Source organism: Drosophila miranda, chromosome XR (assembly GCF_003369915.1).
Source record: "Drosophila miranda strain MSH22 chromosome XR, D.miranda_PacBio2.1, whole genome shotgun sequence".
Lineage (NCBI taxonomy): Eukaryota > Metazoa > Arthropoda > Insecta > Diptera > Drosophilidae > Drosophila > Drosophila miranda.
In genome coordinates this window covers 2,149,143-2,173,477 of record NC_046674.1, presented here as the reverse complement: position 1 = coordinate 2,173,477, position 24,335 = coordinate 2,149,143, and the positions used below count along the sequence as shown (strand labels likewise).

The window sequence follows — 24,335 nt, the reverse complement described above, 5'->3', positions numbered from 1 at the left end:
TTACCAATTTGCCTCCTTTTCCCTTGATCAGTGATCGAAAAGGGCCAAGTGCTGACGGGCTATTACCGACTGATGAACAAGAGTGGAGGCTACACCTGGCTCCAGACATGCGCCACCGTCGTCTGCAGCACCAAGAACGCCGATGAGCAGAACATCATTTGCGTCAACTATGTGATCAGGTAAGTGGCACATACAGGAAACCCCAGCCTGACAACCGACTAAAACCTGCTGTTTCTCTCTTTTTGTCATAGCAATCGGGAGAACGAGAACCTCATCCTGGACTGCTGCCAGCTGGAGCCGAGCATGGACAGCATCAAGAACGAGGAGGGACTGGGCAATGACAAGAGCAGCGGCTCCCCGGGAGGCGATGCCGCGGGCGATGGCAATGGCCATTTGAGTGCCGGGGAAATGAAGCTGACGGACTCGAAGTCCGACCCGGAGGGACACTCGCACCGCGGACGAGGACGCAGTGCCACAGCCTCGCATGGCAGCAGCATGAGCAGCCTGTCCCTGATCAAGGACAGCCCTACGCCACTGGGAGTGGAGATTGAAGCGGGTGTGGGCGTCCTGCCAGCCACTGTGGCCACGCCAGTTCCGGCCCCAACGCCCGTTGGCAGCACGACGAGCGGTGGGACCACAACCAAGCGAAAGAGGAAGACCAAGGCCGCACAGCAGGCGGAGGAGGAGCAGGTGAATGTCGAGCAGCCGATGGCCAAGCTACCGGCCATGGAGGAGTCTCAGCCAAGGAGTCGCCTGCCCTCCATTGTGGACGAGCCTGCAGCCGATTCGGCAGTCAAGGATCTGGAGCACGCGATGTCCAAGCACCTGCCATCGCCAGTGTCTGTGTCCGTGGCCGTGTCGCAGCCGAGCACCGACTTCAGTGCGGATTCTCTCATCAAGCAGCAGCACCAGGCGCACCAGCAGCAACAGCAGCAGCAGCAGCAACAGCAGATCGATCCCAACGAGAAGAGCAGCACGATCCAGTGGATCGGAACGCCCTACCAACAGCCACCCGCCCCCATGCCGGCCACGGCCCTGCTCCGGCAGCTGTACGCCAATCGGGAGAGCGTGATCCGGGCGACGGCCCGACAGACGCCCACTGGAGTCGGTCCCGGGGTGTTCTACGGCGAGCAGCAGACGGGTCCGCTGCCCACGCCGCCTGGCAGCGAGTCCTCATACGAGAACCAATACCTGCAGCTCCACTCAGCCGCCTCCGCCGCCGGGGTGCATCCCCAGAAGAGCTCGTCCGATGCCTTCACCAATCTGGTGTCCACCTACGGCGGCTATCACAGCTCCATTGACTACCACAACGCCATGACGCCGCCCAGCTCTGTCTCCCCGCGAGACTCCAACAACTCCGGCAAGGTGCCGCCCTCCTCCGCCCCCATCCTGGCCAGCAACGGCGGTGGCTACGAGTACGCCGATCCCCTGCGAGGACAGTACGCGGCTCCATCCGTTGACGGCGCCCCCGCCACGCTGCCCCTGAAGCCGCAGGCATACACTGCCACGATGCACCCGCACCCGCATCCGCATCCGCACGGTCATGCCACCAGCACGAGCACCACAACCACCGAGGGTGGCGTCACCTACAGCAACCTGGAGCAGGCGCAGTACTTTGCCCCGCACTCCAGCTTCCATCTGTACCACAAGGGCAGCCCGGCCACCGGCTGGTACTCCACGCCCTCCTAGGTAATGGACGACGGCTTGGGCCAGTGCCAGATGCAGATGCAGCAGCACCAGCACCAGTCCCAGTCCCAGCACTCTGCCTACCAGGAGCAGCATCATCCTCATCATCATCATCCTGCCGCTGTGGGTGGCGCTGGCAGTGGCGATCGCTGGGACTTTGTGGGGGCGTTGGGCAAGGTGGCGCGCATGTTCTTCAGCGCTCGCAAAGGGAATCCGGGATAGAAGAGTCCATAGAAGACAGCTCCACCTGGACAAGGTATTGGTTCCTCTGTCCAGAGCAGGCAGATGGATCCTTCCTCTGGCACTCCTTAGAACACGTCTAATTAGGAACTTAGGAACACTAGCAGTCCCCTGAGGACTAAGAGTTAGTCTAGAATCTAGAGCCTACACAAAAACATTCAATGTTGTTATATAGTTCTTAAGAATTGTAAATTACGAAAAACACACTCCTCTCTCTTCAGAGACAGACAGACAGACACTGAGACCCAATGAAATTAGCTGCAAAACGAAAATACTCGGCAAGAATGCAATCGATTAAAGAAACTAAACTTAACGAATCGAATACTTAGGATATGCACGAATGTAATACTAATACTAATACTAATATTAGCTACAAACTAAGCTACATATACGACTATGTAGAGTGCCAGATTAATGGAAATCGGAAAACAGATCCCCCTATACCCCGTACCCTATACCCCGTACTGGTAAATCTAAAGTAATTGAAAAGCGACTCAAAAAATTGCTTGCAAACACTCCACACTGCACTCCATATTGTTATTAATTATTTAAATCAATTTTTTTTTTTAATATACAAATAATATATTTTTTTTTATATATAAAACCATTTTTTTAATATATACAATTTTTTTAATATATAATAAACAAATAGATGATAAAATGCATGATATATTAATATACTTATATATACATATATATATAGTATATATATTTAAACATTTTTACAACATATCAAATGCTTCCTCCTTTAGAATTACGATCTACCATATAGTACCCCAGACTCGCTTTAGGATTCCATCTTTCGATTCAATGAAATACCTCTAAGAGTTCTGCTAATGTTCCACTCCTGTTTCTCCTCCTCCTACTCCTCTATTGTATATTTAACGAAAACAACCATCTATCGGGAAAAAAAAACAATGCAAAAACAATAAAAGTGTAATTAAATTTTTGTATAAAACACAAAGAAAGTTTCTCCCCATTAAAGGCTTAAAAAATATTGAATATGAATAAAAAATGTGGTTTAAATGTGTGATGCTGCGCTTTCGGGTTTATCGTATCTTCAAGATTGTGGATGGCACAGTTTTTCGTCCTTTGTGGGGGCGAAGGGAGTTATAATGGACGCAAGAAAAAGAAAATTTTCTTTACCATCGGTAACCTTTACGCTGACCGAAAAAGTCAAGAATAACCGAAATTCAGTGGAGCAACTGAGGGCCAAGCTGGCGGAAGACAAGTCCAAGGAGAAGGAGACCAAGGACAAGGCAAACAAAGAAGCCAACATAGTCCAGGCCAAGGAAAAGGCAAGAAAACTAGAACCCGACGCAAAACAAGTGAGTATAAAAAAGTAATGGTTCAAAATCGTATCTATTCAAATGCTTGCCCTCAATCTAAAAACGGTTGCTATTCAGATTGCAGAGCCGGAGAAAACGGAAATGGCACTCGATTTTTCGGCCGGATCAAAAACCAAGCCAGAGACCAAACAAAAGAGCAAACCCAAGACCAAACCCAATACCAAGCCAGAGACCAAACCAGAGACCAAACCGGAGACCAAGCAAGAGACCAAACCAAAGACAAAACCAGAGAACAAACCCCAGACCAAACCCAAGACCAATCCAGAGACCAAGCCAAAGAGCACCCTCGAGCGCAAGGAAAGGCCGGCTTAAATTTTCAATTTACTTATTTTGTTTGTTTGTTTTATAAATTATACTAAATGTTTCATTAAATTACATTATTCCTCCAACGAAGCCTAAGGTAACCTAAGATAAGTATGGAAGTTAACGTCCGGTCACGAAAGCTTGCATACCCTTGCAGGTGGACGACCCATAAATCTATTTTCACACATGACAACTACATATATAAACAAGTGGTTTCATTTCGAACAATCGTTCATATGCCTGCTATATGTGCCCGCCTTGAAAATGAATTCATTACATTTAAAAATGTTCTCCACTTCTCCACGAACCAATCTACAAAAACTTTTTCTTCTCCTCTGAAAGGAGTGTTTAGGGTGCTCAAAATTCAAATAAATCCCACAAGAAAAATTCCGCTTGACGGCCTGACTGTTCATGCAATGTTGACTGTATCTTGGTCACTCTAATTCCCAAAGATGCTTCTATCTTATGAAGATATTGCAATGGCCAATTCTGCACAGTACCCATTTTTACCGTTTAACCAGTCTATGGTGTCCATGGTGCATCATCACCAACCGTTGAACTAGGTCGATCGAAGCATGCCCTTTTCCAACCAACCCAATGATACATTTTTCCACTTCTTCTTGGGCCCAGCCATAGAGTTGATGTTCCACTGCCAGGTGGTCCATGACCAAAGAATTTGTGAAACGTATCGATGTTGTTTCCAGATTTGTTTTCCGGTCTGTTTTGTGACGGCGGATTGATTCATGTGTCGCCGTCGCCGTCGCCGTCGCCGTCGTCCAAGGACAATGATTACTGTATTTTCGGTGAAAAAATAAAGTTGCATAAATTTCCCATTTTTCGCATTTGTTGCGCTCAACCCAAAGGCCTGTTCTTTTTTATTGGTCATTTGGGGGGTAGATGTCACATTTCGGTGATGGCTTTTTAAGCAGATCCCACCCCCATATACCACGTCCCACATCCCATATCCCATATGCCTGACCCTCAACCCACAGACTGGCCATCGATTAATCATCATTGCACTGCAGTGAAAGTGGAGTTTATCTAAATTTATTGCTGGCGAACCAAAAACGAATCATTTGCTGTCCTTTTTAGCGGACAATTGTGGAAGCTTCTGCTTTGCACAAAAGATCCTGCTCGTCCAAATCCTTGGCCTCCTTCTTGGGCTTCTTCTTCTTGCCACCCTCGCCATTGAACATTGTAAGCAGAATATCGTTAGACTTTCAATATATTTTGTTGTATTTTTGTCAAGTACTTCAATCGCACTGATCTGAAGGATTTGTTTTCTTTGTTTACAGTTCACATTGCCCAGAACTTCCCAATTAACCACCTTTATATACAGTATATACAATAACAGATCCTTAAAGATATATCTATATCCCACACAGGGTGGATATGTACACATCTATCTATCTTCGAAGCATTCCGAAGCCAAAGAGAGACCTCCCCGCCAAAGGGTACGATACTAGGAAACTCCGTTCTTTGGAGAGGAGAGGCATCTCTGATTCATTCTTAGCCATAACTAACATTGGTATAATTTGGTATAAAATTGTTGTATAAGCTACACGGCACTTTGTGTGATATACAGATGGGGGATAAGGAAGATTATGAGGATTGTAGGACATCTACCAAAGGACCAACCGCCTGCGTTTTGGCGACATTTGTACTGGAATGAGCTAGCAGCAGACTGGTCTCCACCTTGATTTGTGATGGCGTTGAGACCGTTCCTGGAACTGGAACTGCCTCGGTAACAGCCACAGCAAGAGCAACTGCCTCAGGTGGTGCCACATGTAGTGAGACAGGAAATACCCCTGTAGGCGGCTGTTGGTTGGGTGATGACGCCTCGTGCTCGTGCTTGGCCTGATGAACCAGCAGCAGGCCCTGATTGATGCTGGAGAAGCTGCACAGATCGCACTTGTAAATAATGGACGAGAGCTCCTGCTCAGGATGGCGCTTCTGCAGGTGTATCTATCGGGGGAAATAAATCAATTATATGTGAAACAAAATAAGGATCCGACAACCAACCCGAAAGGCAGTGCTCTGTATCGCCCGAAAGTCGCAATGAGGACACGCATATCGCTTGCGATCCCGATGCGTAGCCAGATGGCGTCGAAAGGCATTGTGGTCACTCGCCTCGTACTCGCAGGTGTCGCACTGGAAGCGCTTGTTCGCCTGGTGGCTGCGCAGGTGCAGCTTGAGGCTGCTCTTGGAGCTGAAGACCCGCTGGCAGAGGGAACACTGCGGCTGTTCGTTCCGCTCCTTGCAGAGGTGTTCGCGCAGGGTCTTACGCTGCTTGAAAGCCGCCCCACAGTCACCGCAGCGATGCAGGATGGCAGTAGGAGGAGGAGGAGCATCAGCATCGGCTGTCGCCTGATCTTGAAGCGAAACTTTACCCATTCCAAGTCCCTGGGTACGGTGCAGCCGTCTGTGGTTCTTCAGCTGCTTGGTGTTCTTGAAACCCTTGCCGCACTGCTCGCACTTATAGTTGCGCTCCTCGGAGTGGATCTTGGCGTGGGTGTTGACCAGACGCGAGTAGATGGGCGTCTTGAAGCTGCACAGCTGGCAGCAGTAGAGCTCCATGTCGATCTGGTGTGTGCGCCACAGGTGCGTGTGCAGGCAGTTCCAGTTGCTGAACTCCGACGAACGGCACTCCGGACAGACCATCGGCTGGGATGATCCCAGTACGTCGTTGTGGCAGCGTCCGTGATACTCCAGCGTCGCCGGCGACTTGAAGCGAAACATGCAGCCTTCTACCTGGCACTTGCCTCCCTCGGCCACCTGGCTGATACCCGGCGCTGCTTTTCGTTTTCCTCCGCCGCTTCCTGCAGCCAGCTTGGTTCCATAGGGACGCCCGCGCACAGAAGTTCCACCCGGCAGCGGATCCACGGCGGCGGGCAGCAGATTGTTGGCCACATAGATGCGTCCCGGCTTCTCGCCCGCCTCCGCCGCCAGAGGAACCAGGGGAGGAAGGGGCAGACTGCTCGGGCCGGAGCCTGCGGCAGCGCCTGCAGTGCCATCTGAGGCGCTGACGGGCACCAGGGGAGGCACTGCTTCTCCTCCGCTCTGTACTGCTTCTGGCGGTGAGGGATACAACTGGGGGAAATCATCCGAGGACTGTGGAAGGGCCTCCACTTGTGTTTCGGCTGCAGCGGCAGTCTCATTTGGATCAGCCAGGGGTATGACCTCTTGAACTGCCTCCTCGATCCAGGGCCAGCACTCCAGATCCCCGGCCAGGTCGTAGCTGTCCTCGCTCGGCCAGCTGCCGCTCAGAGGAGCCTGGAACTCGCTAAGCGTCTGAGAGTTCTGCGGCTCCAGCTGCAGAGGGTCCAGCGGCTGCGGCTGCGACTGCGGCTGCGTGTGCTGCTGCTGCTGGTCCATTAGGGGCTCCATTTTTGGCATGGGTTCCAGGTTGGGTACTATCAGGCGCTCCACCTCATTGCGGGTCATAAAATTGAGCTCGTCGACGGTGCGCAGGTGGAGGGTTCCCCGCTGGGGAGCCTTCAGGATGTCCACGTTCTTAATGAAAATCTTCTGCTTCGTGGTGCTCGGAGCCGGCGGCAGGTAGTGCTGCAGTTCAACGGGCTGCTCCAGTTCCGAAAGTCCGGACTGCACTGGCGGCGGCGGCGGTGGCGGAGGGGTGGCCTCTGTGAGCAGTGGCGCTATGCCATGGTCAAAATCTACGCCAAAATCCAAGTCCAAGGCACTGAAGCGCGTGTTTTCCAGAGCGGAGGCACCACCACCTCCGCTCACACTCAGCACGGAATCAAAGGGAAATGGTTCGGAGCACATGTTGGCCAGTGGCGCCAGGCTGGGCTCGAATCCTGGCAGCGGACCAGTTGGCGTGAGTAACGTATCCGCCTGGAAGACATCGCTGGCAGCTCCTCCTGCTCCACCATTATTCTGCATCGCTATTGTTGTGGCCACGCCTCCATTGAAGCCCATGGCGGGCAGGGAGGAGGGCAGCAACATCGGCTCCTTGAGGATGTCCACGTTTCTGATATAGATCTTGGGCTGACGCGGCTTCTCCGGTTCCACCTCGCCCCCCACCACTGGCACACTCACGAGATTGCTGTCCGCCAGCAGAGGCATCTCCTGGCCGCCATTGGGCAGCTGAAAATTAAAGGTCAGCAGCGCAGGCTCCCTCAGCACGTCCACGCTCTTAATGGATATCTTCTGGCTGGGCTTCTGGCAGGGCGGCGCCGCTTGTTCAGTGCTGGACGCCAGTTCCGGTGTCTCTCCCACTTCATCGAGTAGATCGAGAATGTTGCCAGTGACTGGAGTATCGGTATTCTGCTGCAGAAGGGGTAGGAAATCCTGGAGGGGCTCCCTCAGGCAGTCCACGCTCTTGATGAAGATTCGGCTCTTGGGCAGAGGCTGCTTATTGCCGGTCGCTTCAGGGGGTGTGCCTGTGCCACCTAGCAGGGTCACAATCTCATCGTCATCCAGTTGGTGGTCCAGGCTGAGATGCACATTGAGGGCATCGCTGCTATAGAAGATGTTCGGGCAGCCTGAAAACCGATTGGATTAGGCATGAGCCTCGATTCCATTATTTTATTAGGACCTCACCTGGACACTGTCTCTGCTGCTCGGCGCTGGTTCCAAAACAATTGTTCACGTGCTGGCTGGACTTCACCTGGCAGAGGCTGAGAAACGGGCAGTTGGGACACCTGAAGAGAATCGGCGCCTCCTGCACCATGGCCTTTCCCTCGACACTGGCGCAGCTGGAGTTGCGTGTGGGTGGCGTGGGCGTGGCATTCAGGCGCTCCTTGGCCGCGGCCTCGGCCAGCTCGGATTTGATCAACTCCTCGGACTTGATCTCCGCCGTCCTGCGGCGAAAGGCATTGCGATAGCTCTTCTCCGGCTGCGCCTGCTGCTGCAGGTCCGTGGTGTGGATCTGGACAAAGGGAACCTCTGCGGCTGCCTTGTTCGCTCCATTGATGCCTCCATTGGGAACATTGCCATTACCCAGCTGTATGGGCAGCCAGACAGCGTAGGAGGATGTGGAGCCGCAGGTCACGATGTCATCGTCAAAGAAGCTGGTGAAGTTGGTGTCCGGCTCCAGGGCGTGCACGGGCGTAGACAGGGACAGCTCCTGGTGCTGGTGCTGACTCTGTTGCTGCTGCTGCTGATGGAGGGGCGGGTGCAGCTGGAAGACACACGGCATCGTTTTCTGGCGAGATGTACTCTCTCTGCCTGCGCATGGGGCTCACCTGGTTGCCAATGCCGCTGTAGAAGCCCGAGAAAGCCGCATCGTTCATATTGCTCGCATGGGGGCCTGGTCTAGAGGAGCATTCCGCAATTCCGCATTACAATTTACATTACGCAGACAAAAACTTTGTGGCAATAAAAAAAACTGATATCAATGAACAGCTGATCGCCCTTAACACCAGTTGGCAGCCCAGCCCGCGGAATAACCACTAAAAAATACTACATATTTTCCATCTTTAAGTAGCCGCGGCTTTTGAGTTTAAAAAAGTAGGATATAAAATTCCTTTTTTTAATTAGGGTGTTCGATAAAGTTACCCTCGCGTAAAATATATTACAGATGAAAAAAAAAACTTTTGACAGTTTCCCATACCGGGAATTGAACCCGAGCCGGGTGAGAGCCGGGTATTCTAAACACTTGACAATATGGGAGTTTAACTCATATTGGGCAAAGTTCCAATTTGACTCGTTGTCATGTTTTGAGATTTTGTGTAATTCCAGTAAAACAGCTATGAAAATTGACAACATAAGTAAAATTGATTACTGTTTCACGTATGTTGCTTAAAAGTGAATGAGCAAAAAGGATATAAATGCAATCCATTGGAATAAATGATAATACATTATATACCGTAAATATAACGTCGGCTCAATTTTTACCTTTAAAAAATACCGAAAATAATTTAAAACACCGTAAACGGTCACGAACAGTGCGGCTTTATCCTATACATACAGTATATGCTGTTATCGAATTTCCTTTTCAGTTTTAATACGTTTTTTCGTCGACTGGCGCACACGAGGTTTCGTTATAAGTTTATGGTCACATCAATTTTAAAAATACCAAAAATGCCCTTTAGAATATTTAAAAAGTCCCGAAATCATTGCTGTTAATCGGAATGTCACATTGGGCATTACAGTAAATAATTATTCACGAATAATTCAGGTGCAAATGTGTACAAATTAGAATAATATAATATTGAAGGGCAGTTATTAAGCGCATCAAATAAAAAAGGAAATAATGATGAATAGTGCAACGATTACCGGCAACTTATGAAAATCAGCATAGCCTGCGCAATTGGATAGCTAGGTCATAGATGCTCTTGTGATTCTTAAACAAATACATAAATATATACTATATCGTAAAGAAAAGTGACATCATTCTGTGGAAAGTAAAGTCCCGAGTAAGCACAACAAATATCATATACAACTGCATGTAGTTCATTTTTTGTTATTTATTCAACCCTTTTGCTTAAGGACTAAAACTAAAAATAAACTATTCTTTAATATTTACAACTCTCTTCGTCGCCCTGGGTTAGAGCTTCATTGCCGGTTTTTGCTGGAGAGGTTGGGAAGAGGAGAGGATCAGTGTTAGCAGGGAAAATGGGCAAGTTATGGCATATGTGGGCGGGGTGGGGGCGGGCATTGCAGTTGTCATGAGACGGCGGTAATTTTTTTTTCACAATAGAGCAGGAACTTCTTCAATGAATAATCGTATCTATTACACCATTATTTACAGCAGTTTTTAACGTTTTCATAAATCACAATGGGCCTTATCTCTGCCGCGAGAGTTGTGCGGTTCTTTGTTTTTTTTGTTTTCCGTGTGTATATTCCATGTTAAAGCTAATGTCAGTCACTCCCGACTTTCATCATTTCCAAAGCGAATTTCATTAAAAGAAAAAACCAAAAATAGTGAGAATATAATAAAACGAATCGAATTTAAAGGGATTTCTCTCTCGGCTGTAAGCTAAAAAACAAAAACAAAAAAATTAAATTGTAATAAAACCCTAGAATGAAAAATGATTCACTAAAATAAATTAACGAGAGACCAAAGCAGTCCTACGATCGGAAGATCTGCTAAGTACACATGTTGCTTTCGGTTTAAGTAAATGGTTTTGGCGAGTGTTAAGTGTTCCACCACCAGCTACTGCATCTTCTACATCTTCTCTGGGTGGCTTTTCTGGTGTTTTCTGAATGGGTGCACCTTGACGGCAAAAGGGGCCGAGAGCCGGGCGGGCAGCAGCTTTTCAAGCTCGAATACCAAACACCGCACTCGACAACGACTATCACAAGGTCCAGTTTTGATAGAGCGGCTCCTTTTTTGGGCCCCTCCCTTTAGTACAGATCATCGTCCATGTTGTGGATTAGTATCTTCTTGTCCTCCTTGCAATTGGAAGACTTGGCTAGCGTCTGCTCCACCAGCTTAGGATCGAAACAGGGCTATTGAAATGGATAGGCAATCGAATTGGTCAAAGGGTGTCTTGAATTTATCCTGAGTATATCCCCGCTTACCGTCTCGCAGATATTCATGTTGCAGCAGTTCTCTATCGTAATCTCGCACTGCTCTGTGGCCAGTGGGCGATTGGTCAGTGGCGTGTCACCGGAGGAGTTCGTGCGCGCCTGCTTTCGTACCACAAATGTCTTCCTGATGCGTGGCCTCTTCGGTTTGTACAGACGACGGAAGCCATGTACTATGACGGCCACCAGGAAGAAGCACGAGACTATGCCCAAAACGAGGACAATAATCACATTGCTGGTCCATGGACTAGGCGTCATGCACACCTCCAGATGGTGATACTGCGGTATGGCGATCTTATCGCTTGCATCCTTGGCCAGTTCCTCGCAACTAAAAGGGAGAATACCCGAAAGAATTAGTTGAGGATTGCATTGAGGACTCCATGCCTCTACTCACATATCATGACAACCAAAGGGCACATATATATCCGCCTCATGCTTTAGCAGGCGACAAAATAACGCACAGATCTCCGTGGAGTTTTGCTCGCATCGCTCTCCCGCAAAATTATGGGGGCACTCGCAGCTGGGCTTCTCAGAGATGTCCTCCAGCTTGCAGTGACCGCCGTTAAGGCACAGTCCCGAGCATTTGCTGATCTCGCAACGTTCACCCGAGAATCCCGGCTGGCAGTAGCACTTTGGATACGCTCGATCGCTGATCTCGCAGGTGCCGTGCACACAAAAGTTGTGGCACTCGCGAATCTCGCAGCGCGAGCCCTTGTAGCCTGTCGGGCAGATGCACAGCACCCGATCTGCAATGTAGGTGCCGCCATTCAGGCAATGATCGCGCTCCAGTTGGGCCGTCTTCTCGTCGACGAGGCTGCGCATTTGCTTTTTCTTGGTCATCAGATCTAGTCGCTCCTTGACCTTTCGGACAATATTGGCGCAATGTTCATCCTTCTGCAGTCGCTGATAGAACCCAGTGCGTGCCACAATGCCGCGTGCCTCCTCGCTGAGATTGGCCACGCGAAGAAGGGCGGAGACCTCTGCCACGGGCTCTGGTTCGATGTCTGGGATGGTCTCCGTGGCCTCTTCCTCCTCTGCTTTAACCGGACTCGTTGTAGTGGTGGCCTTGACAATGGGCACCTTTGGATGACTCCACACCGCCTTGGTGGTCTTGTCCGTCCAGTAGATGGCATCATTGGTCACCGCAAGATTCAGGGGTTCGTGGTGCTTGTCGTGCAGCACCAACTGGCGATCGGAGCCATCCAATCGCGCACTTTTCAATGCGAAGAACACGCCCTTCAGATCGTCGATCCAGAAGATGCGATCCGACAATTGGTCCACCACAATGCCACGCGGCATATCGATGTCCGTGTCGATAATCACCTGGCGGTTAGTGCCAGCCAAATCGATGCTCTCCACTGTGGGATGCGTGATGTTGGAGTTCGTCCAATAGAGCTTTCTGCGACAGACATCCACGGCCACGCCGTCGGGGCGTGCACCCTCCTGGCTTAGATCCACCAACACTTTGGGCGTCTCCGTTACTTTACTATCGATCGAGGCAAAGAAGATCTTTTTCTGAAGCGTGTCCGACCAGAAGAGGTTCCGATTGAGCGGATCGTAGGCCAATCCTCCCACAGATTCATTCCCCGTTCGCTGTATCGCCTGCTCGGCTATGTGGGAGGCCATCAGGGCATCTCTTCGCAGCGAGAATATGCTGCCATTCCGGTGCTGTTGATCGTTGAAGTAGATGAGCTCCTCCGTTTCGTCAAAGGTCAGGGCGGACAGTTCATCGAACTCGTGGGCCGCCGAGGCCAAAGTGCGCCAGAATTCATCGACAAACAGTATTTTCGACTTCAAGGTGATGGCGAATTCTGAAAAGTGAATTTGATATTCGTTTAGAAATGCCTCAATATGTATCCAAATCCTTGCAATTTAGATTTAGACATTGCAATCCATAAAATACCATCGTGATCAAAAGGCACACGTGATCTCAGAGATCTGCCCCCCGTGTGTTTGGGTTTGCGGAAATTAAGCTCAATCAATGCTAAGGGTACTCCCTTGCCATCCGGTCGATCCATTAAACATTGCCAAAAGTGTCTCTAAATACCAATCAAATCATTCCGCCATTTGTGGAACTCAATTCAGAATTTTGCAACAGAAATATTCTGCTTGAATTGCGCTTCAATTATTAATAGCAAATTGAATTGAATTGATGATTACTTAATGTGGCGCCAATCGATTTGATGTGATGTGATGTGTCGCCCCAAGATGGCGCAGACATTTTTTAGAGATCATTTACATACGAGTATGTGCGTCTGGGAGCGTAGATCATTCGCGTCTAGAGGTCTAGCCACTGATAAGCAAATGTAAAGCACTTCACTGGCGACAAGGATCATCTCCACTATCTGCATTTTGAGGGTTTTCCCCAGCCTACTCTCAGTGAATTGTCAACACAGACTTGTGTGACCTAAAGGGTGCCATGTACTCAGGAATTTCGCCATATACTGCCACTTCCCTGCCCCTATTGGCTCTATCTTTCACACCTCTAATCGAAGTGATGTCAATGTCGTTGTCGATGGGTGACCTTGTATCAGGCCAGGCACAAAATAAGGCTGGATGTACGGTGTGCAAAAATGTTATATGAAGAGATTTGATAAGCAATGCCTTGATTCGATTCGATTCGATTCGAAAGCGGATTAGCCGCCCCTCTAGCAAGCGAAATTGTAAACAAGAGAGAAAATAACTCCAGCTTTGTGGGGGCATGCCCGAAACTCTAAATACCCTTACAGATTACGATTCCTTCTTTTTAAGCACCACACGGTAGTGGCGGTATAAGAAACAGCTCCATGTGCATTGCAAACATCAATATACCCTACCCCCATGCTGCATATTATCCTAATAAGATCGAAAGCCAAAAAACCTGTTGTCACTTATTTAATTGGCTGTTAAGTGAATGCGAATGAATGATTAAGGCTGCGCTTGCAGCAGCAGCCACCTGTTGCCTGTGCAAACGGGTAAAGATAAAGGCACTTTTCTGGATTGGATCTCGCACGGAAGTGGAAAACCTGCAGCTGGCGGAACAGCAGTTCCGGAACGGAAAAGAACACGAGCCCGCCGAAGGCTAAAGGAGAGATTGAGAGAGAGAGAGAGAGAGAGAGAGATAGCGAGGTAGGCTTGCTTCTACTTTCACACGACTGCCGTTTCCATCGGAATCCATCGATCATCTTGTCTGAAATCAATCCATGTCGACTTGGTCATTGGCCCTAGAGCTAGAAGGTGGGGCCTCGCACTTTTGTAGGTCACTCACTGTTGCGTTGCTATAGTTTTTGCCCGAAAAACCTAAACATACTATAAATAATGGTTATTCATGGTTCATCCATATGTATGAGTGCGTGTGCTGGCCAATTATCATCGCGATGGTTTTAAAAACAATAATACAAATACAACAACAGTAGAAACACGAATGAACGCAACGGACGAGCGAATAACCTCTCACCGGCACCGCACTGTGCTGCTGCAGAACTCCAAGGCTTTTGCGTTTGAGGTCAACGTTTTTATCGATGCAGAAAAGTTTTTGAATTGCCATTTATTAGGCATTATTTCTTATTGCTAAGTGCTTTTATAGAGGAGAGGTGTCAGTTTTCTAGACTTTTCTGAGAGTTGTACCAAAATAACAGCATCGACAGCACAAATGATAGATTCGTGATCGATATACAGGATACGATATTTCATTCAGGGAAATAATGTTTGCAAGCAGTAGAGTGTTCCTCGTAGGATCTCTTTCCCCTCACTCCAATAGGGAAATTGTGCATGCCAGCACTTCCATAATAAAAATCTAGATTTCATTTTATAATTTTATAATTGACAAAGTTCTACCGTTACTTCCTCCATGGAATTTACTGGACTATCTTTATCACGCCCACTCTAATTTTATGATTCACTGGAGCTTTTTCCTATCGCATCAGATACGATTTTCAATGCCAGTGATACATAAATAGTGTATCGGAATGGGGAATGCTCGTAGTGGATTTTCCTGATGCACGTGGTGTGCCCCATCGATCTCATTTACTATACGATTACAAAAATTCAGTTTTCAGCTGTATGGGATTTTATTATGCACGATAGTTGTTTCGAATTGGACAGGAATCTAATTAAAGCTTTGATCTGATACTGATTGGGTTGAATGGTTTTAGATTCCGACTTGGAAATTCCTTCGGGTTCGGGAATCATTCTACTGTAGTGGCAAGCCGTGGAACCGAATCCCGCACCCTGCTTGCCTGCATAATTTCCCTGACACACATAACACAAACGAACCAACAACAGCTGGAACGGAAATTAATCTTATTGTAATTTTTTAAGCAGTGCCTAGAAGCATATCTAACGAAGCTACATATTCGGATGAGGTTTCGAATTGCGACTTGAAAATTCTTTGAATTTCGGGGAACACAACACTCCACTCCACATCCACACTCCAGCTGCAAACAACAGGTGGCACCAGGCTGCAAAGTGGAGTAATACAATCCCATAAACTACTTGCATGCATAATTTCCCTTCGTGGAGTGGTGGAAGAAGAGAATGGAAAAACAGTAGAGCTAGAAGCATATCTAAAAGAAGCCGAGCCGAGCCGAGCCGAGGCGACACATGATGTATGTGGCATACGTGACAAAATATCCCAAGTCCATGGCGGCAGCAGTGGTGGATAGGTGGCAAATGTCAAATTTTGTTTTTGCCGGCCACGTTGATTTCGGACCGAAACAACCAAAGAGAGTAGACTTGAAAGAGAGAGCGTAGCCGATACCCTATCGAATGGGAAGAGAAAGTTTGTCTGTTTTGTTAAACACCGACTAATAATGAATTGAATGTTTTGAATTATTTGACTCGCATGTATTTTGTTATTAGTTATCGGGGGGACGTGTGCATTGATAAGAAAAGCCCGCGCTTCGACGCATGGGACGACGAGTGATAGAAGAGAAAATAAAACCCGTTCTGCTGATAGCTAGGTCTTTCGCACGAGTACGAGCATTGCATGCTCGATAATACATAATTCTAGTGTCAAGCGATTACATAATAGCCCAAGTGGCTGGCTGGCTATCTTTCGCCTGCAACAAGGTGAACGGAACGACATTGTTGATTTTGAATTGATTTTTAGTCGAAATAAAATGAAGGTTAGGAGGTGGCATTGCCAGAGGGTCAATGAAGCCCTTTCTCCTGCTCTGTTCTTACCCCATTCGAGAGGTGTTCCAATTGCCAGGACAGGCAGACAGGCGGCAACAGCTATAAGTGGCACTAGAACTGACGGACACCATAACATTTTTGTTTCCTATTTTGAATTTCAGACTTCACTCGATTGCACAACCGTTTCCTATTTAAGGGTTAATTGCTTGGATTGGTCTGGTAATATAAGTCTTGCAGTTTATATTGTCGCGGACAAGAATTATTGGGTGGAACTGAGTCGGATTCTGGGAAACACCGCGATGTTTTCAAGTTCACCGGACTCGGATTTAAAAGGGTTAAACAGCGCGAATCAGACCCGACAAACTTCGACACTTCACTTCGACAACATTCCACTAAATAACTATAATTTATTTTAGTGTCGCCACTGTCGCAGAGTTAGTGATGTAAAAAAACATCGAGCATCGATGTTTTTCTGCCGATGTTTACTGATGTTTTTGCTGGTTCCGATTTTGAGTGATGTATCGATGCTTTGCAAAACATCGGTAGTTTAATTTCATATCATTGCGTATTTGTCTTCTGTAAGCAGGCACAGCTAAACATATTTGACTTAAAATGAATCAAATTTACTATAGATGGTATACATTTGTTTAAATATGAAACTGGGAACGCCGTTAACATCATTCGAAGGCAACCCGTTGAGTTTTTGGGAAGGTATGAAGAGTACTGTTCAGTCACAGACAAATACCTTATTAATATTACAGAATATACAGTACAATCTCATACACAAAAACTCATAAATACAATTGACCATGTCACTTCATGTGAATGAATATGACGACACGAAAATTACATTAGCAACTAAGAATAGACAATTGAACTTGTAAACTCGAACCCACCAAAAAGTATGAAGCAATAAACTATTTACTTTGTTGCTGCCAAGTACTTAAGTAAAGGCACTGAAATGTAACCCCCGCACAGAGTAAGTGCACCGTATCTAAAAATACACTCACATGGAGCCTGGCGTTCCTTCCCATACAATAAGAGTACCACTGCTAGCTATATAAGGAGATGCATTTGTTCAATAAAACTCATTATCAGAAACACACTTGAATACACTTGCGCAGGTTCGATATCATAGTTTGGTTTGGTTTGGCTCTTATAGTCGCTGAGATCTAGGAGCTAGTGTTTTGCGCTAAACAAAGCCGGCTATGTTACGTGTGTGTAAGAGAGAGACAGAGCGAGAATAAATTAAATTGTTTTCTTCATTCTGGCCATAAAATTGATACGATCCAATTCAGATTCTGCAGTCTAAAAGATATTCATTCTCTACGATTCTGCGTTTTTGGTTTTCTCGTATCTTTAAAAATGTCGATGCCACAGATTTTCGTCCTTTGTGGGGGCGGAAGTGCGCGGGGCGAAGTTTTGAAATATACTTGTAACAGTGACATATCACAGAAGTCTAGATACAAAACTTCGTTGCTCTAGCTCTTATATTCTTTGAGCACTAGGCGCTGATAGGGACGGACAGACAGACAGGGCTTAATGTACTCGGCTATTGATGCTGATCAATAATATATATACTGTATGGGGTCGGAAACGATTCCTTCTGGACGTTACTCACATCCATTTTCACCACAAATCTAATTTACCCCAAAACTCATTTTAAGTATCGGGTATAAAAACACAACAATTTCAAGTAGTTGAGAAAAAGCATGTATTGTTTATATGGAGATAAAAAGTACCGTTAAAAGCTTCTAAAAGTTTTAAAAACTTCTTCACTTAATTGGTGTGGTTGTTATTAGCAGCCAACAAATATTTAAATGCTGTAAAAGCTCTTAGTTTTTTTGCTAATGTGAATAATATAATAAGTGTCTCAAGACACTCTTACGTGTTAGATGGTTAATGAAATCAAATTTTTAACATAACCTACTGCACGAAAACCAGATTTCAAAAATATATCGATAAGTTTTCAAGTGATAAGTGAACAAGGATGCTTTTCTCTGCTATTGTGTAAAATTCAGTGTCAAACTGGTTAGCGTTTTCAAAGCAACACAAAAATTGAGTCATTTATAACATTCGGAACGTTTTCGCTACGAGCAAAATTCTTTGTTTTGTTTTATTTGAAAATATCGTGGAAGGAAACCTATTACGACAGTGCTGGTAAGTGTCGTCGTATACACCATAACATCTGATACTGCAGTTTCTCGTTGCTTTATTAATTCGCGTAACTTAAAACTCAAAGTGCAATGTACAAGAATGCACTTAGGGGAGGTGTTCGTACGGCCAAACAAGCCTGGAGGCTAAAAAATGGTGATTACACAAGTTTGCATATAACATTTAGCCGGCCAAACAGCTGGTGACTGCTTTCCCATTCCCAAAACGTTCCACTAAAAAGTGGGACACTTTAAGCGTGTGTGTGCGTGGTGTTGTTCGACAAAAGAATTTATTCATCAATGGGATAAAACTATGTGGGCAGGGCTGAGAGTTCTATCTAGCTAGTAATATTGGACGGAATATCAAAAACGAGGAATATTTATGATGGAACTTGAATAATTCGTCAGTATATTTACGGTATATTTTGAAAATGAGGCGGTATATTTCTGAGGGGGTCAGACGCTCAAAATGCGACGAAAAAATGAGTGTTAATTCTGAAAGGGGTATGGATAACAGGCAAAAACAGCCAAGGCAATTTTAAATGTTCGTACGAACCTCACCTCGCGAGTGAGGACAACATACCTTGACAAAATCGGCTTTTCGTCTTCAAGGTATATTGGGAAAAGGGGGTGGATTTCACCTTGCATGCGTTGCTTTTTCTGGCGGTGCTGCTTGTTCTCCATACCCTCTTTTTCCTCCCATTGTGTAGCAAATGTGTAGTAACTGTGTAGAGTTATTATTAATTTTTGCTCAGAATTGGACTAAAAAGAGTAAAAACGAAAACGACCGCGGAAAACGAAACAACAAAAGGCGGTTTTTCCTCCATTCAACTTTATCAAATCAAATGTACGAATAGTGCAATAAGTGCAACACTAATCTTTCCAGAAATTGGCAAACTCAACTTGGAATTAGCCAAGGCGAACACTGATTTCGAGCAACACTTGTGCGAAGGTGAGAGAGCGAGCTGAGAGAGTAGATCCCGCTCTTCCTTACCTGCCCTCCGGCCCCCTTCCAGAGCTAATCAAATAACAAGACGTGAAGAAACGCTTATCAATAATTTCTGTGTGGTGTTTGCCGTGCCGCCCCCGTTTGCCGCTGATAATACTAACCAGAACCAATTTCCCTGCCTTTTTCTGCTATTCCAGCTACCAGACCCATCCAAAGCTGTTACCCCGCAACCGAAACCCAGCCACAGTTACTAAACACCAGCGAGAATAACAGCAGAAAGTCCACCCGCAGCCAGAACACTTCCCCTTCCATATTCAACAACCAGAAAAACTGCAACGTTGCTAACCATTATCGGCTGTTTGCTAACGTCTCTCCCTCAACACTCGATAAGCATTCTAACGCCCATCTCCGCCGAACAGAGACTGCCCATCTGAACGAGCTACTTTCGTCGAAGCAGTTCGTCAAGGTTCAGAAGCAATTCTATCGCGACTACTCATCCGTCTCCCTCGGAGCTCCCCTGAAAAGCTCAGACGCACCGCTGCTCGGTGACTTGTGCAATCAGTATCGGGCCATCTTAGCGTACACATCGGCGGACGTGGTGCCAGGACAGAAACAAGGCCAACCACAGCATCAGCAGATTCGAGGGGCGCACAAGCAACAGGAGACTCGAATGCAGCAACAGGAGGAGGTCGACGGCATGGCGCAGAAGCTGGAGTTCAAACGGCTGCCCACGAATGTGGTGCCAAAGCATTACGAGTTGCTGCTGCAGCCCGATCTGGAGGCTTTCACCTTTAAGGGCAAGACAATAGTGCAAGTCCAAGTGAGTAAAGAGTCTCGTTATCTCTCTTGTCTTCCTCCTCTCTCTCTGTCTCTCTCGTGTCTTTCTTCGCTTTCACTTTCACATTCTCCTTGTTTTGTTGTTTGGCATTTCTCTTTATGCTGCAATTTGCATACGCCACGAGGAAACGGTTTCTTTGTTGCTGGGAATGCGCAGAATGACGGGGCATAACTGTAAATCAACGCCAAATATGGACATATGTATGTGTCCGTGGCCTAGTCGCACTTTTGATACTCTCATTATTGTGAGAGAGAGAGAGAGGGAAAGAAAGATAAATCAATGATGGCAGGATTCATGGCAATTATTCATAAAATACCAATCACTAATGGGAATATTGTATTGATTGGAATAATTATAGTACCGTACCTTCATATTTCATTGGAATTCTCTAATGCGACCAACAAAATTACCCTTCCTTATTCCTCATCAGAAAGTAGCTCCACAGGTAGTGCCGTTTGGTCGTTTTGTTCTATTTTTTTGTTGTGTTTTGTTTTGGGAGTGTATAAATTTGGCAAAAACGAGTTTCGGGGATTGACCGAGAGGTGGCTGGGGGGAGGAGGTTGTTGATTGCGACGGCTTAAGCCGGAAACTCGAAAATAAAGGCAACAAAGAAGCAACAGAGGCAATTTCTATGACCTTGGAATAACTGTTTATGGCCGTTGTTCTACCATCTCCCGGCTAACTGTTTTTGTTCTAACGGGTTATTGACTCATTTCTTTTGCCGTTTTACCGTTTGCCCGTACCGGTTTCAGGTTAAGAAGCCGACCAAACAGATCGTCCTCAATGCCCTGGACATAATCATCGAAGAGGCGCAGCTGGAGTTCGAGTGCACCAAGATGAAAGCAGACCGCATCGTCTACTCCACGGACGCAGAGACGGCGACTCTGGAGTTCGAGAAGGTTATTCCCGCGGAAACGGCCGGCGTACTGCAAATGTCCTTTACGGGGGAGTTGAATGACAAGATGAAAGGCTTCTATCGCAGCAAATACTTTAGCGCCAGCGGGGAGGAGCGCTATGCGGGCGTCACCCAGTTCGAAGCCACAGATGCGCGTCGCTGCTTCCCCTGCTGGGACGAGCCCGCCATCAAGGCCACCTTCGACATCACCCTGGTGGTGCCCAAGAATCGGGTGGCCCTGTCCAATATGCCCGTCAAGAAGGAGGACGACCTGGAAGGCGGCCTGCGCCGCGTGCGCTTCGATCGTACACCCATCATGTCCACCTACCTGGTGGCCTGCGTCGTCGGCGAATATGACTTTGTAGAGGGAAAATCCGAGGACGGCATCATCGTGCGCGTCTTCACTCCCGTGGGCAAGCGGGAGCAGGGCCAATTCGCCCTGGATGTGGCCACCAAGGTGCTGCCTTTTTACAAGGACTACTTCAACATTGCCTATCCACTGCCCAAAATGGATCTCATTGCAATTTCGGACTTCTCGGCCGGCGCCATGGAGAACTGGGGATTGGTAACCTACCGCGAGACCTTTGTTCTCGTTGATCCCAAGAACACATCGCTTATGCGCAAGCAGTCCATTGCCCTCACCGTTGGCCATGAGATTGCACATCAGTGGTTCGGTAAGGGCCTCATTTGTCCCCATATTCTCTTACTTTAGTAATCTTTTGTATTCTCTTTCAGGCAACCTGGTTACCATGGAATGGTGGACACATCTGTGGCTCAACGAGGGCTATGCCTCCTTTGTGGAGTTCCTTTGCGTGCACCATCTGTTCCCCGAGTACGATATTTGGACGCAGTTCGTCACGGACATGTACACGCGTGCCCTGGAGCTGGATTCGCTGAAGAACTCTCATCCCATCGAAGTGCCTGTCGGCCATCCATCGGAGATTGATGAGATCTTCGATGAGATTAGCTACAACAAGGGCGCCTCGGTGATTCGCATGCTCCACGACTACATTGGCGAAGATGACTTCCGCAAGGGTATGAATATCTACCTGACGCGTCATCAGTACGGCAATACCAGCACCGAGGATCTGTGGACGGCACTGCAGGAGGCTAGCTCCAAGAATGTGGCCGAGGTCATGTCCTCGTGGACACAGTACAAGGGATTTCCTGTGGTAAGCGTTGAGTCTGAGCAGAAAGGGAAGACACAGCGCATTTTGCGCCTTAGCCAAAGGAAATTCACGGCCGATGGCTCCCAGGCCGATGAGGATTGCCTGTGGGTGGTACCCATTTCGGTGTCCACCTCTCGCGATCCCACTGCGATAGCCAAGACTTTCCTGCTGGACAAACCATCCATGGAGGTGGTCCTCGATGGCGTTACCGACAGCGACTGGATCAAAATCAATCCCGGCACCGTGGGCTACTACCGCACGCGCTACTCAAAGGAAATGCTGGAGCAGCTGATGCCAGCGGTGAAAAATATGGAGCTTCCTCCTTTGGATCGGCTGGGACTGATCGATGATATGTTCGCCATGGTGCAGGCGGGTCATGCCAGCACTGCCGACGTCCTGGCCCTCGTGGATGGTTACAGAAATGAGACAAACTACACTGTGTGGACAGCCATCACCAATTCGCTGACCAATCTGCACATTCTGATATCCCACACGGATCTCATGGAGGAATTTCATCGCTTTGGACGAAACCTCTATGAGCCAGTGGCCCAGCGTCTTGGCTGGGAGCCACGCGAAGGCGAGAACCATTTGGATACGCTGCTGCGCAGCCTCGTCCTCACACGTCTTGTGTCCTTCCGCAGCAACGATGTCATCGAGGTGGCCCGACAGCGCTTCCGTAGTCATATAAACGGCACCCAACCGCTGCCCGCCGATCTGCGCACCACCTGCTACAAGGCGGCGCTGCAGGACGGCAATGAGCAGATTTTCGAAGAGATGCTCGCCCTGTACCGCACCACCGATCTGCATGAGGAGCAGGACCGCATCTCACGGGCCCTTGGCTGCAGTACCGATGCGAAGCTGCTGCGTCGCGTCATTGATTTCGCCATGTCGGTAAGTGTGCAAGTGTCACAAAATAATCGTGGTTCCCTGGGTATCATCCTTTATCTCCTCCTTAGGGTGAAGTGCGCGCCCAGGACTCTGTCTTTGTGATAGTTGCCGTTGCCATCAATCCCAAAGGCCGTGACATGGCCTGGGAGTTCTTCAAGAGCAGCAACAAGCAGCTCCTCGAACGCTATCAGGTAAATCTTACAGTCCGTCTTTGTTTCCAAATGGGATCTTCATTCCCTTATTCCCTTTTAAGGGCGGCTTTCTGCTCACGCGACTGATAAAGTACCTCATCGAGAACTATGCCTCCGAGGAGAAGGCCCAAGAAGTGGAGGAATTCTTCAGGGTAACGCAGATACCCGGCTGCGAGCGCACTGTGTCTCAGGCCGTGGAGACAATACGCCTGAATGCAGCCTGGCTGGAGCGCGATCGCGAGAAGCTATCCACTTACCTGAAGAGCGTCTAGACATGGTCTCGCCCTCGAGCATACCAAAGCATTTAACAAACGAATCACAAAAGAGTAACCACCAACAGCAAACACACAATTTGGCAGCAGCGATAGCAGCAGCAGAATAACCCAGAGCAAACCACAGCAGCAAGTTCAGCAGCAACCGCAACACCACCGTCGCACCGCTATCTGGCCACAACCGTCACAAACTACACACATCTCCCATTTACAAATGAGAACCATATAGTCTTTATGCAAGAATACAACCACACCACAAAGCAGCAAGACAACGATTGACTCCCCAACAGACTCCACTCCACTCCCCAACTCAAACCCACAACAAAAATGGAGCATTAAAGGCTTAAGCTTATGGAGTGTATCTCGTCGTATCACGTAACCTTCCCCTGGAAGTTTTACCATCTTCCAATTGAAACGAATATGTCGTCGGGCTTGTCAAGTTGACCGAGAGATGTGTAGTCATCATTCCAACAGATCATCACAAACATTTTCTGCTCCAGACAAGAAAGCAGCTGTGACACTGTTAGCCATTTCTCTTTGCAGAGAATTTTTGTGAGAATCTCCGTTGGTATGGTAAATCGATATCTCGCGGCCAACATGACGAGATCGACGATACATTCGTACCAGTTGGAGGATGCCAAGACTTGTGTTGAGTTTATTACTATAAATAAATGCAATTTCTAGGAAACGTTAAAGAAAACGTTAAACAAAAATCCAAAAAGGGAATATTTTGCTGGCAAAATTCGGTTCTAGTTGAGCATTTGTAGTATTCTGAGTTGTAATGTCGACCTAT

General features: G+C 47.6%; 6 protein-coding genes across 11 annotated transcripts in view; 4 read left to right on the top strand and 2 right to left on the bottom strand.

Moving 5' to 3' along the window:
* LOC108153265 (protein trachealess) overlaps positions 1-2,133 on the top strand; it is a 29,716-nt gene extending 27,583 nt beyond the window's left edge. Inside the window, exons 11-12 of the mRNA XM_017283128.2 lie at positions 32-179; positions 252-2,133. Coding sequence (XP_017138617.1) covers positions 32-179; positions 252-1,689 — 1,586 coding nt within the window. The 3' untranslated portion in view covers positions 1,690-2,133. The remainder of the gene's footprint in view (positions 1-31; positions 180-251) is intronic.
* Positions 1,688-2,133, top strand: LOC108153266 (protein trachealess-like). Its single transcript, XM_017283135.2, has one exon. The coding sequence runs from the start codon at positions 1,693-1,695 to the stop codon at positions 1,906-1,908; it is 216 nt and encodes a 71-aa protein (XP_017138624.1). The 5' UTR covers positions 1,688-1,692; the 3' UTR covers positions 1,909-2,133.
* Positions 2,134-3,041: 908 nt separating this feature from the next.
* On the top strand, positions 3,042-3,587 carry LOC108165447 (protein TonB-like). Its single transcript, XM_017301485.1, has 2 exons — positions 3,042-3,254; positions 3,333-3,587. The coding sequence occupies exons 1-2, from the start codon at positions 3,042-3,044 to the stop codon at positions 3,585-3,587; spliced, it is 468 nt and encodes a 155-aa protein (XP_017156974.1).
* Positions 3,588-4,789: 1,202 nt separating this feature from the next.
* On the bottom strand, positions 4,790-8,992 carry LOC108153190. Of its 2 annotated transcripts, none has more exons than XM_033387379.1 (4): positions 8,760-8,992; positions 8,142-8,683; positions 5,601-8,083; positions 4,790-5,543 (listed from the first exon to the last, which is right to left on the bottom strand). In XM_033387379.1, the coding sequence occupies exons 1-4, from the start codon at positions 8,831-8,833 to the stop codon at positions 5,181-5,183; spliced, it is 3,462 nt and encodes a 1,153-aa protein (XP_033243270.1). In that variant the 5' UTR covers positions 8,834-8,992; the 3' UTR covers positions 4,790-5,180. The 2 variants fall into 2 exon arrangements, with proteins under 2 accessions (XP_033243270.1, XP_017138496.1); XM_017283007.2 differs by having other exon boundaries at positions 8,142-8,721; positions 8,786-8,985.
* A 1,312-nt stretch (positions 8,993-10,304) lies between these two features.
* LOC108151321 (protein cueball) lies at positions 10,305-16,627 on the bottom strand. The gene is made up of 4 exons (XM_017279874.2): positions 16,236-16,627; positions 11,467-12,883; positions 11,067-11,400; positions 10,305-10,994 (listed from the first exon to the last, which is right to left on the bottom strand). The coding sequence occupies exons 1-4, from the start codon at positions 16,321-16,323 to the stop codon at positions 10,890-10,892; spliced, it is 1,944 nt and encodes a 647-aa protein (XP_017135363.1). The 5' UTR covers positions 16,324-16,627; the 3' UTR covers positions 10,305-10,889.
* Positions 16,628-18,248: 1,621 nt separating this feature from the next.
* On the top strand, positions 18,249-23,921 carry LOC108151320 (puromycin-sensitive aminopeptidase). Of its 5 annotated transcripts, XM_017279873.2 has the most exons (7): positions 18,419-18,497; positions 19,227-19,292; positions 19,487-20,109; positions 20,880-21,696; positions 21,758-23,082; positions 23,148-23,270; positions 23,333-23,921. In XM_017279873.2, the coding sequence occupies exons 1-7, from the start codon at positions 18,434-18,436 to the stop codon at positions 23,540-23,542; spliced, it is 3,228 nt and encodes a 1,075-aa protein (XP_017135362.1). In that variant the 5' UTR covers positions 18,419-18,433; the 3' UTR covers positions 23,543-23,921. The 5 variants fall into 5 exon arrangements, with proteins under 5 accessions (XP_017135360.1, XP_017135357.1, XP_017135362.1 ...); XM_017279871.2 differs by lacking the exons at positions 18,419-18,497; positions 19,227-19,292 and adding an exon at positions 18,249-18,347; XM_017279868.2 differs by lacking the exon at positions 19,227-19,292 and having other exon boundaries at positions 18,399-18,497.
* Positions 23,922-24,335: the final 414 nt, after the last annotated feature.

Coding starts and splice junctions, on each gene's coding strand:
- LOC108153266 (XM_017283135.2), top strand. CDS start 1,693: ATGGACGACGGCTTGGGCCAGTGCCAGATGCAGATGCAGCAGCACCAG.
- LOC108165447 (XM_017301485.1), top strand. CDS start 3,042: ATGGACGCAAGAAAAAGAAAATTTTCTTTACCATCGGTAACCTTTACG. Junction 3,255..3,332: donor TAGAACCCGACGCAAAACAA/GTGAGTATAAAA, acceptor GTTGCTATTCAG/ATTGCAGAGCCGGAGAAAAC.
- LOC108153190 (XM_017283007.2), bottom strand. CDS start 8,833: ATGAACGATGCGGCTTTCTCGGGCTTCTACAGCGGCATTGGCAACCAG. Junction 8,084..8,141: donor GCAGCAGAGACAGTGTCCAG/GTGAGGTCCTAA, acceptor ATCGGTTTTCAG/GCTGCCCGAACATCTTCTAT. Junction 5,544..5,600: donor TACAGAGCACTGCCTTTCGG/GTTGGTTGTCGG, acceptor TTCCCCCGATAG/ATACACCTGCAGAAGCGCCA.
- LOC108151321 (XM_017279874.2), bottom strand. CDS start 16,323: ATGTTATGGTGTCCGTCAGTTCTAGTGCCACTTATAGCTGTTGCCGCC. Junction 11,401..11,466: donor CCCTTTGGTTGTCATGATAT/GTGAGTAGAGGC, acceptor TCTCCCTTTTAG/TTGCGAGGAACTGGCCAAGG. Junction 10,995..11,066: donor ACATGAATATCTGCGAGACG/GTAAGCGGGGAT, acceptor CCATTTCAATAG/CCCTGTTTCGATCCTAAGCT.
- LOC108151320 (XM_017279873.2), top strand. CDS start 18,434: ATGTACAAGAATGCACTTAGGGGAGGTGTTCGTACGGCCAAACAAGCC. Junction 18,498..19,226: donor AGCCTGGAGGCTAAAAAATG/GTGATTACACAA, acceptor TAATCTTTCCAG/AAATTGGCAAACTCAACTTG. Junction 23,083..23,147: donor TCATTGATTTCGCCATGTCG/GTAAGTGTGCAA, acceptor TCTCCTCCTTAG/GGTGAAGTGCGCGCCCAGGA.